At 52.3% G+C, this 16117-nt stretch overlaps 1 protein-coding gene across 1 annotated transcript; it reads left to right on the forward strand.

Annotated features, from left to right (window-relative positions):
* Positions 1-4416: 4416 nt before the first annotated feature.
* Positions 4417-11590, forward strand: Dlk1 (delta like non-canonical Notch ligand 1). The gene is made up of 5 exons (XM_021179336.2): positions 4417-4635; positions 5889-5952; positions 6398-6528; positions 9127-9268; positions 10633-11590. Exons 1-5 carry the CDS (start codon positions 4569-4571, stop codon positions 11384-11386), a joined length of 1158 nt encoding a protein of 385 aa, XP_021034995.1. The 5' UTR covers positions 4417-4568; the 3' UTR covers positions 11387-11590.
* Positions 11591-16117: the final 4527 nt, after the last annotated feature.

Genomic DNA, 16117 nt, shown 5'->3' on the forward strand with positions numbered 1-16117 from the left:
ACCGAGTCCTGGGAAAAAAAAGAAAAGAAAAGAAAAAAAAAAAAAAAAAAAAAGCGGAAGGAAGGGAGGGGGAGGGGGCAGTGTCCTTGCACAGATGGAAAATGGAGAATGTCAGCTTTAGAGAGAGCAATAAAAGCACCCCCCCACCCCACCCCACCCCACCCTCCACCCTGAGAATCTTGTCAGGCCTCAGTTTACTTATCTGTAGTCTTTCCCAGGACTCATCAGCAGAGAATCTGACACCTCCCCAACCCACAGTCCGAGAAACAAAGCTTCAAGGCTCAGAGATTCTCAATGGGGGTGTGGAGCAAAATGTCAACCCGGGGTTAACCCCCTCCCCTCCCCCCCTCCCGACCAGCTGGCCTAACCCGCTTCTGCAGACCAAGGCTGGTTTGTCTGAGAGGCCCATCAGCTCCACCCCACTGAGCTTCCCTGACCAGCAATTCTGTATTTAATCAAGGGCCAAGTGGTCTGCAGAAGGCTGGAGGCAACTATAGGGTCTGGAGAGGGAGGATGGGAGAGGGGAGCCGGGTACTGGAAATGGGCCAGAGACAGCATTTTTTGGATTCTTTCAGCAAACTTTGACCCATAGCCAGGGCATCTCTTTTGCAAGGCAGAATCCCCGTTGCTTTCCTCTCCTGCCTGCAGGAGAGCCTCGAAGTTACAGAGTCCTTGGTTTGGCCAGAGAGAAGCAGCCTAGTTCCGAGGCAGCCTAGACTTCTCCTGCGACGCCCCCTTCCCCCACCGCCCAGCAAATTCAGTCTTTGCTACCTGCGTAGGGCCCCTGCTACCGCCCGCCGTGGTGACAGTTGGGCGGTGCTTTTGCCATAGGGGGCTGCCGGCCTCACCCCTGTGAGTTCAGGGGTCTAAATGCAGACGCCAGAGAAGAGGAGGGACCGAGGGGGGATGCTCCGATGAGCGGGGCGCGACTCCCAGCCCCCAAGATCTGCTTGGCAAACGGCAGACTGTGCGTGCCGGCTTCTCCCCCAAGGGATTGGATTGGCATTTTCATGCTTTCTGTGCAGCCTCTGAGCCTGTGACAGTCTCCAACATCCCCTGCCTACTGCTCCTGCCTCACTCATTTGTTCTCGGCGTATGCTCATTACAGGACGTCTTCAGCCGGCAGCGTTAACAAACGCTTTATTGAGACCAGAGCAAACACTCATAAAACTCCTGGGCTTGTGAGTCCCCACCCAAAGCCACCCTGTAGGGCCTCCAAAAGAGGACTCTGTCTGCTTCCCTCCCAGATCCCTCGAGCTTTCTGGCGCTCAAGTCCAGCCGGGCTGTGGCTGGACCTTTTAGGCACTGGGCTTTCTGCTTACAAAATCCTGAGGTCTTTTCAGGGACAGGTGTGTGATCCCTGCTTAGAGGCATGGAAACATGGCTCAGAGACTGGGGTGCCGGGCCAGCGCCCTCTCAGCAGGCACGGGATAGATCAGGGATTAGAAAGCAACTTCTCCTTAGCCAAGGGAGTGCCATTTCATTTAAGCCCATGACATTTAGGCACCTAGGCTGTGCCTGTGACTTGCTTTCCTTTCAAGCCCTGGGGAGGGCAGGGTGGAAAGGGGGCTTAGGAAGGGGAAATGGAGTCTAGGGGAGGGGCTCACCTCACTAGTCTGGAGCTTATTGTACTCTATGTGCCCCACTTTCCTGCTGCCTTGAGCAGGAGCCCTTATCCCAGGGACCCAGCCCCAGGATCCTCCCATCTCCCTAGCTCTGGCTGAGAACCCAGCCCCTCCAGTCTGCCTGCTGTACTGCTCTGCTTGGGATAATTTTGGAGGCTGAGGTCAGGGGATTTGGAAGGAAGGAAGAGATGAAGGAGAGCCAAGGAGACCTCAGTGATCACCAAAGAGGGGACAGTGGCACCTGTCAGCCACTCTCAATTTAACCAAAGACTTTGGAGGGGGAGAATCCAAACAACACCCCTCCAAACATAAATACTTGCTATGTTAGCCTCAGTTTATTAACTGAAGACAGGAGGAGCCTAAGGGGGGCAAGGTCCACACCAATCCAGAGGCACCCTGACTACTTCCTCTAGTCCACCTAGAGGCTTTTTCTTCCAGTCCTCATTTGGTTTCTGCAGAAAACCCAAGAAAAGAACATTACCCCCCCCCCCAATTCTTTCAACCTCCACTCAAATCATGTGTCCATCCCCAGCTTCCTGCCCGAGAGATTCCCACTGTCTAGCTTCCAGTTCCCTAAGATGGCAAGACTCTTCCAACCTGCTTGGATAAGGTCAGATGATCTCCCCTCTTTGGGTTGAAGATACCCCCCACCAGGTTCAAATAGTTAATGTCCCTTGTCTAACCACCCTACCTTATATGAGGAAAAGGAAGCCATGACTAGAGAAACACAAGCTCACAGCCTCTGAGAGGTAGATGACAATTAATATATGCAAATTGAGAATACCTGGACTACCCATCTAAAAATCCCAACATCTTTTCTCAGAGGTTAAAAGGCTTTATTTTTTTATTTATTTATTTACACTTTATTTTATCTTATTTAAACATTTATATGTGTGCATACTACATGTGTGTCTGGTGCTCTTGAAACTGCATTTAAAATCAGTGGTGAGCTGCTGTATGGGTACTGGGAACTGAACCTGGGGTTTTCTGGGAAAAAAAATGATCTTTACTGCTGAGCCATCTATTCAACCTTCACATTAAAAAAAAACCATTTATTTACATTTTATTTTTCAAACATTTATTTGATTTTTATTTTTTACATGTTTTCTTTTTTTACATATATAGAGAGGTGTGTGTGTGTGTGTGTGTGTGAGAGAGAGAGAGAGAGAGAGAGAGAGAGAGAGAGAGAGAGAGAGAGTCATGTAGTGGTCAGACAAGACAACAGCTTATTCTCTTCTTCTACCGTGTGGGGGTCTGGAGATTAAATTCAAGCTGTCAGCTTGGTGGCAAGCACCTTTGCCCATTTACCAAAGGAGCTATGTCAATGACTTTATTTACATTTTATTTAAGGGGGTTCTGTGGAGATCAAAGGACAACTGCAGGAGTCAAGGATCAAACTCAAGTTTGGCTGCAAGCACCTTTGCCCAGTGAGCCACTTCCCTGGCCCAATAAAGGTATCAGTTCACTCAGCTTCTCCTCCTTTTGAGCCTCAGAATGGGGAATGGGGGGCGTCTCGGCTGAGTAAAAGGCTCTGAGCCCTTGCTGGGGGGCTAACAGGAAAAAGGGATTGCCCCAGGGACACTGGCAGAATAAATACCCCCCCACACACACACACACACACTCCCATCCCATCCTCTAAGCCATCCCTGGTTGAAAGCCACTAAGTGAGTGTGTGTGTGTGTGTGTGTGTGTGTGTGTCTGTCTGTCTGTCTGTCTGTCTGTCTGTCTGTCTGTCTGTCTGTCTGCATTTGACGGTGAACATATTGGCGGGACTGTCAACATGTGTCACTGTGAACAAAGATGGATTTGGATTATGTGTGCTTTGGTGTAATTTGTGTGTTGGGTGATTCCACAAATCTGAGACAGATTTGGGGACTGGGCATAGGTGTTGCTATGAGGTGGTACATGTTGGAAAGAATCAGTGCTTTTACGTTTCAGCATGATAAGGCCCAGACTGTGACTGTGGTACCTGCGAGAGGAGGAGGGGGTGGGGGGTGACGCATGATGTCGTCGGTGTTTACCAGTGGTCTCCTGTGTTTACAGGCGGGCTGCGTGGAGGGGCAGCATAGGCAGGAGGACTCTCAGTCTTTTCATAGCTGGCGCTTCCCCTGCTTGGAGCAGATCGGACAGTGTTCCTGCTGCCCTGGTCTGTGACCTGTGCCCCAGGGACAGGCAGTAAGGTTTGCCTGTGCTGAAAGGTGTGTTTGGGTTGGGGGTCCGTGGGGCAAGTGCATCTGCACCTTCCCCAAACTCCACAATGGCAAGGCTCGTCGGAGGACTTCGGCTTTTCGTGGTGGTTTTCGTGTGTGCATCTGTGATCATGTGCATCTTCCACATCTTCGTGGTGTGCGTTTGGGTCCTCCTGGGCTTCTGACCCGCGCCATGTGTGCGCGGGACTCCAGCCCTAAGTGTCTTACTGTGTCTGTGAGCGTTTTTGTATTCTGAGTGCGTGCAAGGGCTTTCGCCCGCCTGGCTTGGTTCCTGAGACTTGCGCTAAGCGGGCCTGTGTGAGCGCCGCCGCCTCCGCCTCCAGCCGCGTGCTGTCCTGTGTGCGGACCGCGTGCCCATCGTGCGCAGGTACCCGTCTAGCCAAAGAGTGCGGCCGCGTGCTCGAGCCGCTTCCGGGCGCCGCGGCGCTGGGGGGCGGCCCCGCCAGGGGGTGGGTCACCGGGACTGGCCGGCGCCTGCCCCGTGCGCGCGAGGCGTGGGCGTGGGCGGGGGCCGCGGGGGGGGGGGACGACAGTACGAAAAGGCGGCGCGCGGGCCGCAGCGGCAGCTCCTCGGCAGCCGCACTTAGCAGCGTGCGCCCCGGTGCAACCCTGGCTTTCTTCCCGCTGGACGCCCGTGCCCCCTTCGTGGTCCGCAACCAGAAGCCCAGCGCAGCCCCCGGAGCAGCCCCTGCACCGCCTCCGCTCCCCGGACCGCGACCCAGGCCGCCCCGAGATGATCGCGACCGGAGCCCTCCTGCGCGTCCTCTTGCTCCTGCTGGCTTTCGGCCACAGCACCTATGGTGAGCCCCCCCTGGCGGTTTGGCTTGCGCCCCCTCTGGGGAAGCCTGCGATGCCCCGCCGACCACCCCACCGACCACCCCATTCTCCCTGTCCCATGCGCCCCAAGTCCCGCCCGTCCCGCCTAACCCTAAGCCCCGCACTGTGCCCGCTTCATCCTCCCTGCGCCACTCTTGCGTGTTGAGCCCAATCCCGGGGTCCCAGGGTTTGTGGGAGGTGGAGGGTCCCGGCCCCTTCTAGCCCGGCAGAAGTGGCGTTCAAGAGGGGTGTCGTTGCGCGGATTGAGGAGGTATGAAAAAAAGAGACTGCGCTGGGAGGTATCCTATTTAAGAAAAAAAAAACGTTCTAAGGTGCAACTTTGGGGGTGTCTGTCACGGCTTATGTGCTTAGGAATAGCTCTTGGGGGCTTTGGGGGGTGATTTTGCAGTCCTAGTCCCCAATTTCCAACAGGAGCACAGCTGGAGCCCCTCTTGTGTGGCGTGTTTCTCTAGGTGAGGGGCTGCGACACTTCTGTCTGCAGAGGCCATCTGTCTCTGGCAGGAGAGAGTTGGCCCCTTCCCGCAGCGACCCCAGCCCTCAATGCGCCAATAGTTGTGAGTGGGGGGTCGGAGGTTGTCTGGGAAGGCTGAAAACTGGATGAGTAAATGCATACAGTAGGTGTCTATTAAAGTGTCAGACTCCCTTAAGAGCGTCGGAATCTCAGAGGCCCTGCAGAGCTATTGCGCAGTTCTTTTAATGTGACCAGTGTCGGGTAGGAGAAACGTGGGAGGTAGGATTTGGCTGCCTGGCTTAACTAGGGTTAATCTTGGGGTAAAATCTAGACTTTCACCTGTGGGCTAGGGAGGTGGGCTTGTCTGGGCTTTCCCAGAGACCTCGAAATCTTCCCTTTAGCTCACTTTGCAAATGGGAGGCTAGACAGAATGACCAGGGGTCAAAGGCTACCTCTTCATTGTCCCTCATTCCTACTTTTAGGGGTCTGGGGGCTCTTATTTTCTTTGGGGAGAAAGGTGTCTGCTTTGCCCTTGGAGAATCAGGGGTGTGCTGTGCTTAGCCCATGGCTAGGGGCAGGCACAATTGTTTTTCTGGGTAGGTATTCACAGATGAGAAATGCCTACTGTGTGCGCCAGGCTGGTAGGACCCAAGAGGGTCTTTGGACTCCATGTTTAGGGTCCCCAGGCCATTTGAGAGAAAATGGACTTTGTAGTGTCCTTTAGGCCTTGTGGGGTGAATTGTGTACCCCTTTTCTCTTCCTCAGGGGCTGAATGCGACCCACCCTGCGACCCCCAGTATGGATTCTGCGAGGCTGACAATGTCTGCAGGTAATGGAGGAAGCTGTTTGGGGGGCCATGGTGGGGTCTGTGGAGTCTTGGAGCCAGGCTGAAAGGAGGGGGTGTGCTTTGCCAAATAAAAACTGCGTCACAGCTTTCTTGCTTCTGCAGAAAACTGGTGGGGGGGGTGGAGGGAGAGAAGGAGGGGTACAGGAGAGAGGGGGATCAGAAGAGTGTCTTGCAGGGGTGGGGAGGCCACTGTAGATCACTGTACCAACTGTGGTTCTTGTGGGGGTCTGGAAGACCCTTGTGTTTCTGCCCTTCAGCACCTTCTCTGAGTTTTCCATTCAGGTGGCTGCTGTTTGTCCCAGGAAGCCTCTGGCCTGGGACTCTACAAAGACCACCAAGTGTTCTCCATACAGCAGAAGACAACTGGAGTCTCCTTTGGACCCCTGCTCCCCTCATGTGTCCCACTCTCTCCCCTTTGTCCACACAGGTGCCATGTTGGCTGGGAGGGTCCCCTCTGTGACAAGTGTGTAACTGCCCCTGGCTGTGTCAATGGAGTCTGCAAGGAACCATGGCAGTGCATCTGCAAGGATGGCTGGGACGGGAGATTCTGCGAAATAGGTGGGCACTGACCTTAGCCTACCCCTCACCCCTTCTCCTTGTCCCCTCTCCCTCCCTTTCCCCCCACCTTGAGGTATACTCCAGAACCCCTAAGGCTCTCTATGTGTAGTATGTGATCCATAGTGTATAAGCATTTCCTGCTGGGCCTCAAATGTATTCACTATACTGTTTACTTCAGCACTGAAGGTTCCCAAACTCGGGGGGGGGGGGACTGAGGGGGGAGGTTGAGGTGGGGTCTAGGGGAAACTGCCTGTTGAATAAAGACTCACAAACAAAACAAAACAAAACAACAACAACCCACCATGCTTAGGGTGGCTGGACCACTGACTGGGGCTTCTTGCACAGGTTGCTGGAGTTGAGTTGGGGGGTTGGGGAGTTCTGTGTGTGCTGTGGGGGAGGTGATTCTCAGGGTTCAAACATCAAGAAAAGGGAGCCAACAAACAAATAAGGGAGGGGTGGGCTGAGTGGAGGATGGGATTGGGGAGGGGGACCACTCAAGTGTTACAAGGGGTTGGTGGTAGGGAGAGGCTGAGAAAGGGTTAAGTTGCAGATTGGTGTTATGTGTTGACGTCATTAATTTATATGATCATCGTAGATTGACAGCTGCATTGTTTCAGGGCCATTCTCTCTCATTTACTAAACCTTGTCCACCAAGTCTAGGCAAACGAAGTCCTGGGGAATAAGGGTTTATGTGCCCGCTAAGGTGAGATCCCACCAAGAAGGCAGAAGGTTAGATGCCCAAGGGACTGTCTCCTCAACACTGACCATGACAAATAGGGAAACCAAGGACCAAAGAAACAAAGGGTCCCTCAAATCGTTTATAGTTTCCCTCTCCCGAGTGGTGGTTTGGCAGGTAGAGGGAAGGCTTTGCTGCAGCTGACTCATGCTCAGGCCTTGGCTCTGCAGCCCCTGCAACAGCAGCAGCAGCAGCTACTTGTTTGGGGGTGCTAGGAAAAACCACTGACTAGGGTAGGATCCCTCCATTCTAAATATCTGAACCCCAAACAGCTTTCCAGACAGAATCCTTCCTCACAGATCCTTCCGCCTGCATAGCCACTCTCCATCAGATTCATGGTTGTCTAGGTGGAAATGGCGGGGGTCAAGGGTTGTCCCAGGGGGGAGATAGCCCCTGGGTAATTGCTGGCTTTCTCCCTTACTGCCTGCATGGCCACAGCTGCAGTTCAAGCAAAGGATCCCCTCAGTCCTCTTCATACAGCGGCTGATTTACACACACACACACACACACACACACACACACACACACACACCGCCTTTGGGGTGGGAGGCTTTAGGGGGAATGAGCAGGCATAGTCTGGGGATGGTGGTGGTCGCCAGATCTTTATCTTAAATTCAAGATCCCAATCGGCGGCAAGAGTGCAGGGGCCGGGAAGCCCGAGCCAGCTGCAGAGGCTCTCTGCACTAACGTTTTTTTTTTTTGTTTTTTGTTTTTTGTTTTTTTGCTGGTGCTATCCTGGAAAGATAAACCCTCTTTATGTTTTCTTGCATCACCCAGGGCTCCTGCAGGTTTTTCTGTTGATTGACACTTGTCTCCCCTCAGTCAGGGTGCAAGGCCCTTTGAAAAAGGAGAGAAAAAAAATCTTCATGTGTTGCCTTAGCACCAGGAAACCCTTCCTGGGGGCTGCCTTCACTAGCTGTCTCTCTGGCTAGCCCTGGCTTTCTACAGCTCAAAATTATAGAAAACCCCTAGAGACCAGCAAAGAGAGTTGGGGTTTTTTTTTTGTTTTTTGTTTTTTGTTTTTTGTTTTTTTTTTTTTTTGCTTTGCTTTTATATGGAGGGAAACTGAGGCAGAGCAGGAAGGAGCTGAACTCTGCGGAGCAGCAGGTTGAACAGCCACAAAGGTTCCTTTCCTGTCCCTGCAGAGGAGCTGGGGTCTCTCTTCTCAGTCAGAGACCCCTTGCCCCTTTGTTCAGCTCATCCTGGCTTGCTGAGCCTGAATAATGAAGTGGTCCTGACAGGGGGTATTAAAACACAGTGGAGATACAGCAGTGCTCATGGAAACCCGTATGGACAGGAGAGCGCTCAATAGTTCTAATTTTGCTGCCTTCAAAAGATGTAGCCTTTTTATCCCTGGACCCCCTTAGTTCAGAACCTGAGAACAGAAGGACCACGGGTTGGGGGAGGCAGAGCTGTGGTTAAATTAGACTTCTTGTTTCCCAATGGGGGACTTTGTTGGGAATGTGTGAAGGGCCGGTGGGGGCTTCAGCCCTGACTGGCTCCCAGGCTTAGAGACCTTTCCCCTAAATGTGAGAAGCAGATGTGACAGGGGAGACAGGCCTCAGGGCATCTTAGCTGGCTCCCTGTTTTGTGGAGGAACAGAGACTTCAGAAATAAAGCTTGTGTCGCCACACTCCTAGGGTGCCAGGAGAGGGTCTAGCTGCGTCTCTGGCCTTGGCTTTCTCACTCATGACCTTCCTAACCCTCAGCAATAAAGATCTTTGCATAGAATCACTGCACCCTCTTACTATAAACCCCACTTGGAAATCACTAGCCGAGCCACTTAGGGTTCCTGTCACACTGGCTTCTGGAAAGGAAAGCTAAACACTGGGTTTTTCCCCCACCCCCACCCCATTTCCCAGACGTTCGGGCTTGCACCTCAACCCCCTGCGCCAACAATGGAACTTGCGTGGACCTCGAGAAAGGCCAGTACGAATGCTCCTGCACACCTGGGTTCTCTGGAAAGGACTGCGAGCACAAGGCTGGGCCCTGCGTGATCAATGGGTAAATATTCTGACCTCACTCTAGGAGTCTTGCCTCTCCTCCCACTCCCAGGACCCTTCCAGCCTAACCCAGAGGACCTGTAACCTGATGAAAGATGTGCTCCCGCAATCCGTGCCCCCACCAGTCCACTCTGAGTGGGGGGGGGAGTTATATAGGAATGTGTCATTTCCATAATTAAAAAAAAAAAAGGTCCTGAAGGTGATTTCATATTCCCCTGATGTCCCCGGGCTCCAATGCTGATTGAAATGGGGGTGGAGGTGACAAGCTGGATAATTTTCGAAAGGCAACATAATAAGAGAACAGAGTTCAGCAGGGCCAGCCTGTGAAACCCGCTTAGTGTATTGTAGGGAGCAGTTTAGGGCATTTCAATTGGATTTTCTGGGGTGTCTAAGGAGATTGGAGGAGATGGAGGGGGCACAAGTATTTAGCTAGCCTTAGTGGGAAAGAGGCTCTTTGAGTGGGGGAGGTGGCAGATCTGTTCAAGATCCAGGAATTCGCTGAAGCTTTGAACAGTCAGGAACATAAGGGTCTAAAGATATGTATTTAGAAGGGACATTGAAGGTAGTGACCATTGAACTCCACTGCTGTTTATTGGGAAGGGAAAAACACAGAGCGAGACCTTTCAACGTGTTTCCTTCTAACAGACTTGAACTAGTCTGTCAAAATAGAGCCCAGGGGCCCTTTGGATGTTTTCAGAGCCCAAGTTACTCTGCAGCCCTTGGCCCAAAGCTGCAATGCTCATTCCTGGTGTTGGGGGTGGGGGCTTTTCTTTCCCCCGGAGTTTTGGCATTTATCAGATGACAAAGGGCTAGCTCGTTTAAAAGCACTTACATTAAATGCTGCATGTGCTCCGCTTTGAGCAAACAGCTTCAGTTTGCAAGCTGCACTTGGGTGAATAGACCACTATTAAACAGCTTGCCACAGACACCACTCCCGCCAGCATAGATACAACCCGTATTTCTTTCACTGAGAGTCCCCAAGGATTCCCCTCACAATAGATGGCTGGGCCCACTCCACTAGAAATAAAGATGATCAGGGGTGGGGTAAGGCGGGGTGGGGGATGCAGACTGGACCCCTAACAGTAGACCTCCCCTGGAGAGCCCAGGAACTGTGCCCTTTACTCTCCTCATCTGAAGGATGAGTCCACTGAAAGATCTAGCTCCAAAGTGTTACTAATGCTGCCTCTCCCAGCCTCAGTTTCCCCATCTGACTAGTGACTTACAATCTGTGCTCTGGCCTGAGAGACTAAGAGGTGGGAAAGGGCATGGGAGAGGACGTGGGAGGTCGTTTCTGTCCCTACTGCTCTGACCTAGCCCAGCTCCCCTCCCCCCACAAGGGTTCTTTACCATGTCTTTGTGTTACAGTTCTCCCTGCCAGCACGGAGGCGCCTGCGTGGATGATGAGGGCCAGGCCTCGCATGCTTCCTGCCTGTGCCCCCCTGGCTTCTCAGGCAACTTCTGTGAGATCGTAGCCGCAACCAACAGCTGTACCCCTAACCCATGCGAGAACGATGGCGTCTGCACCGACATCGGGGGTGACTTCCGTTGCCGCTGCCCAGCTGGATTCGTCGACAAGACCTGCAGCCGCCCGGTGAGCAACTGCGCCAGTGGCCCGTGCCAGAACGGGGGCACCTGCCTCCAGCACACCCAGGTGAGCTTCGAGTGTCTGTGCAAGCCCCCGTTCATGGGTCCCACGTGCGCGAAGAAGCGCGGGGCTAGCCCCGTGCAGGTCACCCACCTGCCCAGCGGCTATGGGCTCACCTACCGCCTGACCCCCGGGGTGCACGAGCTGCCTGTTCAGCAGCCCGAGCAACACATCCTGAAGGTGTCCATGAAAGAGCTCAACAAGAGTACCCCTCTCCTCACCGAGGGACAGGCCATTTGCTTCACCATCCTGGGCGTGCTCACCAGCCTGGTGGTGCTGGGCACCGTGGCCATCGTCTTTCTCAACAAGTGCGAAACCTGGGTGACCAACCTGCGCTACAATCACATGCTTCGCAAGAAGAAGAACCTGCTGTTGCAGTATAACAGCGGCGAGGAGTTGGCGGTCAATATCATCTTCCCCGAGAAGATTGACATGACCACCTTCAACAAGGAGGCTGGTGATGAGGAGATCTAAGCAGCGTTCCCACCCCCACTCCCAGGCCCTTCACCCCACCCCACCCCACCCCAGGCCCTTCTCTATTACCGGGGTTCCTTAGAGCTCTCTACGCGGTTTGCGCTTTTTGTGGTGGAGTTTGCTCTATTGTGTGGAATTGAGTGAACGCTATGCTTACATATATTGTCTTGTGTTGCTGTGTGCCATGCTACCACGCTATCTAAGAACCCCTTCCTCCCTATTAATGCATGATAATGAATAATAATAATAAGAATTTCATCTCTAAATGAGTTAAAGAAATAAGTATGTTATTCTAAACTCTTATTAAGTATCAAATATAAAATATCAAAAAGACCAAAAAAAAACATGGTAACAGAACCAGGACTTGGTGCTGAGGTCCCTCTCCTGGAGGGGGTGTCAGCCACCAGGTCCTCGTGAAACCATAAGAGTGTTGTGCTTGACCACTCACTGTGAAAAGGGCTAAACTCTTTCGTTCGTTAATTCTCACGCACACTCACATCAAGTCTCACACCGCAACCCTTAGATCTTTCCGATTGATTGTGACTCTGCAGTGTGTAGTGGCTGTGTGCCAGGCAGAGAGAGACCCCAGGTTGGCTGCTGGCAGAGAGGTTGGGACCTAGTCCTAACCCAGCTGCGAACTCGCTGTGTGACCCTTGGCGAGATTCCCCCACCTCCAACCCTGGGCTACTTCCCCACCCCTCCCCATAAGGGAGGGGTGCAGACACCCAAACACCAAAGTCCTCTCTAGCTCCCAAATTCAGAATTAGGAACGATGGATATATACCAAAACACTTCTTGACTCCAAGAGTAGGATCTGATGGAGACTTGGTCTCATCCTGGGATCCGAAAGGTTTTGGCCTATCCTGGCTGTACACTTGATATTGACGTCGATCCCAATAGCGTTTCTCAAAATGGGGAGCCTCCTGGCTCATGTCCAGTTTGGGAAAAATTGGCCCCTTTAGGTCAAAATGTGCCATTTGGTGTTGCCTCTTGAGCAACCCATTCCCCACCCCAGCCCAAGACTCCACCTCATGCCCCTCAGACCCCACCCCATATCTGCCCCTCACCCTGATGTAGAGTAGAAATGAGCTTTCAGACTTCAGTGTACCTCGAACCACAAGTGCCCCCCCGGCAGAATCTGAGTGAGCAATGCAATCCCCACCAAGGTTTGCACAGGCTTTAGTGACACTATGGCTTGTGGGGTGTTTTCTTGTTCTGTGGCAAAAGTGGGAAAGCAGCTGTCCACAGCCATGGATGTACCTTTGTGTGGCTGAGGTTAGGGCCCTCAGATCCCCAAACACCTAGCCAGCTTCTTAAGTAGAATTTTGACTTATTTTTTAAAAGAGCATCTATCTTTTTTTTTTTTTTTTTGCAAAACAAAACAAAACAAAACAAAACAAAAAAAAGTAGAAAGAAATGGGAGAGAGCCCTGTGTAGCTTCCTGGCTCTTGTTTGGGGTCTGGGTGCTACACAGTCCTTGGGTCCCTGTTAGGAATATTTTGCTTCTTAGATTATTTGGGTAGGAACCTATGCTCCTAAGCTTTAAGTGTGAGCCGTGTTTACCTTGCTCTGAGTACTTGCTTGCAAGTCATTGTCACCGTTGCTGTTCGAATCATGATCACAGCACACACTTCATGGTCATCAGCCATTGGTCATACGCGTCTCCGTTGTCACACATTATCAACCCAATCACCTCTCCAACCTCTACCCCAGGTTCATTTCACCCAAAGCCCTGACTCAAAGAATCTCTCCCCAGCCATTGGTCATTCATTACCTTCAGCCCAAGCCCCTTCCAGTCCCACCCTGAAATCCCTCTCCCATTTAGCCCCAGCCTCATCCTGATGAGGGTGTGTCCCAGCTCCCCAAATCCCCACCACCTCCCATATCCCTGGCTCCTAGCCCCTCTTCCCCTGGTTCCCTCCCTCCCTCCCTCCAGGCCCCTCCCCTGCCTCAATCAGTCCCGCCCTGAGGCAAACCAGCCCCATCACAATCACCTCATTATCCCATCTCATTTTGAGTTCATTTTAAGAAATAAAATCTAAAAAAAAAAATTTAAAAAAAGATATTGACATATGCCAGGTGGGTTTCTGATACCCTTCCTGGCCTCTCAGCGTGAGACCTTGACCGAGTCTGCGAATAATTATGTTCCTCGGTTTCCCCAATTTGGAATTCTACAATTGGACAAAACAGCCTATTTCTCCATTTTTTTTTTTTTATTTTTGATCTCCGTGTTGTGGAGAGCAGCCGTGTCTCTGTGTCTCTCGTGACAAAGGGGGCCCGGCTGTTCTAGCAACTCCTCCTCCATCCAAAAGATCCATCATCCACCATCCATCCAGCCAGGGAGTGCTTCCAAGCACCTGCAGAGTGTAAGGCAGTGAGTGTTCTTGGAGCTGTGGGATGTGCAGGCTGAGGGGCATAGTCTGGGAGGGGAGTAGACATGCATGTGCCCCCAGGAAGCCAAGCACAGGGCAGGCAAAACCCCAAAACTCTGTGGAAGCCGGATGGCCCAGAGCAGGTGCCTCCCTCAGAGTGCCACCACCTCACCTTCCAAAGTGAACAAAGATCAAGAAACCAACATCAATGAGGCGGCCCCGTCAAAATTCCACGGCATCCACCCACACAACAGGAGCAGCGTTTGCAGTCTCACCCTGGTCTTCACGTCCGCAGAAAGGGTCCATCTGCGACCTCACAATATCTGCTGAGAGCATCAGATCTCTGGCTGCCCATACACATCTCCTGTGTTTGGTGTAGTGCAGTGTACGCAACGGGTGGTGAAGCTAAAAGACAGCTGTCTGGGACATTTTCAAACTAATCTGACCCCAAATTAAAAGTGGTGATAATTCTGTAACCAAAATGTCAAGGAAATGTCCACCAGGGCGCTCTTTCTAGCTTCCCCCATTTTTCTTTTTGGCAGGCAAGTCCAGACGCAATGCAAAAAGAAACAACAACCTTGTTTATTGTTAAATAAAGGAACAAGGGCTTTACTTGTGTTTGCTATTTACTTACGATTCGCCAGTTGCATCAGCCCCACCCGTGATGGCCTTAAACATAGGCCGGGAATATTGTGACCTCCATTGAGGACCAGGTCCAACTCTTTCAATGTGGCCTGGTGCCACAGGGTTAAGGGTGGGGGACTTGAAACCTCAGCATTTCCTAGTCACAGGAGGCCTGAGACCACCAGGAGTTGGGGGGGGGGGCCTTGTCCGTATCTTGCTCCCTCAGCGTGGCAGCCCATGGGAGGTGGAGATAGAGCTGAGACAACGGAGGGACATGAACAGGGGCCCTAGGGATCCACACAGGAGCAACAAGCTCTTCCTGCTCGCCAAGTTTGGACCCAGAGTTCTGTGCACTCTTCCCTGGCCTTTCTGAGGTTATTAGAGGGTTGATGCTAAGATGAGAGAGAGCATAGATTAAGAATATCCAACAAGGGCAACTTGGACCATGGCAGGTGTGCAGGCTCCTTTCTCCTAACTCAGTCTCTGTGTGTCCTGGTAGTACCTATTCCTCTAACCCCAGGACACCAGTAGCCATGCGTCAAATCAGCGATGCACCCTCCAAATACGCCACTCTGGAGGCCTTGGGAGCCTCAGTCTAGTTCCTTCTGGCCTAAGAAGTGATCTTCGCTCTGATATCCCATCTCCAGCCTCTCCCATGGCCTGTGTGCGCCCTTGCCTGCTCAGCTGCCCAGGCCCAGAACCTAGGATCTTTAAAGGGATCACCTCCCCATTCTGCCCACCCTTCTGACTCCTCTCATCTCCTTCTGGCTTTATCCTCTGCCCCTTAGAGTCCCAGGCCTATTTTCCCTCTGTGCATCTCTTGTGTCTGCTATGGCCCATTTCCCTCTGTGCACAAATAAAGGAGAGTCCACAGGAGAGACTAGAAGGGGACATAAGATCTTATACCTGGACAGTGTCCTAAAAGCTATAGGAAAGTAGCATGGTCATGCGGGGTTAGGAAACACGGAAGCATCTACATGGAGAATACATTTTTCTATCAGGACATTAACCCACAAATCCCCCCGACGTGATCAGTGGACATGGAGGAGAGATCCAGTGAAGGAAGTCAACCTGGCCCAGGAACTCCAGCAGCCAACACCCTGAAGGAGTGAGAAATGACCAGGTTAGGGACACAGGCCCAGCAAGCGGGTAGTAGAGTAGGAGCACCCAGTTTTGATACTGGGCAACAGAGAAGTGACCTTCTCCGATGAGTAAAGAAACAGACCCGGAGTCAAAGTCAAGAGTGTTTTCTGGGGAAGCAGTTCTAACCAAATGTGAGGTGGAAGCTCCAGTGACCTTAGAGGAGGCAGTGGTCAGGGTGGGTGGGGTCTGGGTTAAGAGGAACGTGAGATGCATCCTGAGCTCACAGCTTGGGAACAGCAGTGGAAAATACCCCATAGATACAGTTACTCCCGAGGCCTTTGTGCTACAGGCTGGACCGGTACTGGCTCTGTTGGGAGGAGGCGGAGCTTTTAAGAGGTGAGGCCAAGTTGCAGGTCTTTAGGTCATGGCACTGTGCCCTTCAAGAGGATTTGGGGCCTCAGTCCCCTTCCTCCTTTTCTCTATTTGCTTTCTACCTATGAAGAAGAAGGAAGGAATTCCCTCCAGGATGTACCACACCACAAGCCCAAAGCGTCGGAGTGAACGACATCCTCAAACACTGTCTTCCTAACTTCATTATCCTGGGTGTGTGTTATAGTTATGCAAAGCCTGATCACACCTGGGCAGGTCGAGG

Source organism: Mus caroli, unplaced genomic scaffold (genome assembly GCF_978045245.1).
Source record: "Mus caroli unplaced genomic scaffold, Mus_caroli_1 scaffold_14, whole genome shotgun sequence".
Taxonomy (NCBI): Eukaryota; Metazoa; Chordata; class Mammalia; order Rodentia; family Muridae; genus Mus; species Mus caroli.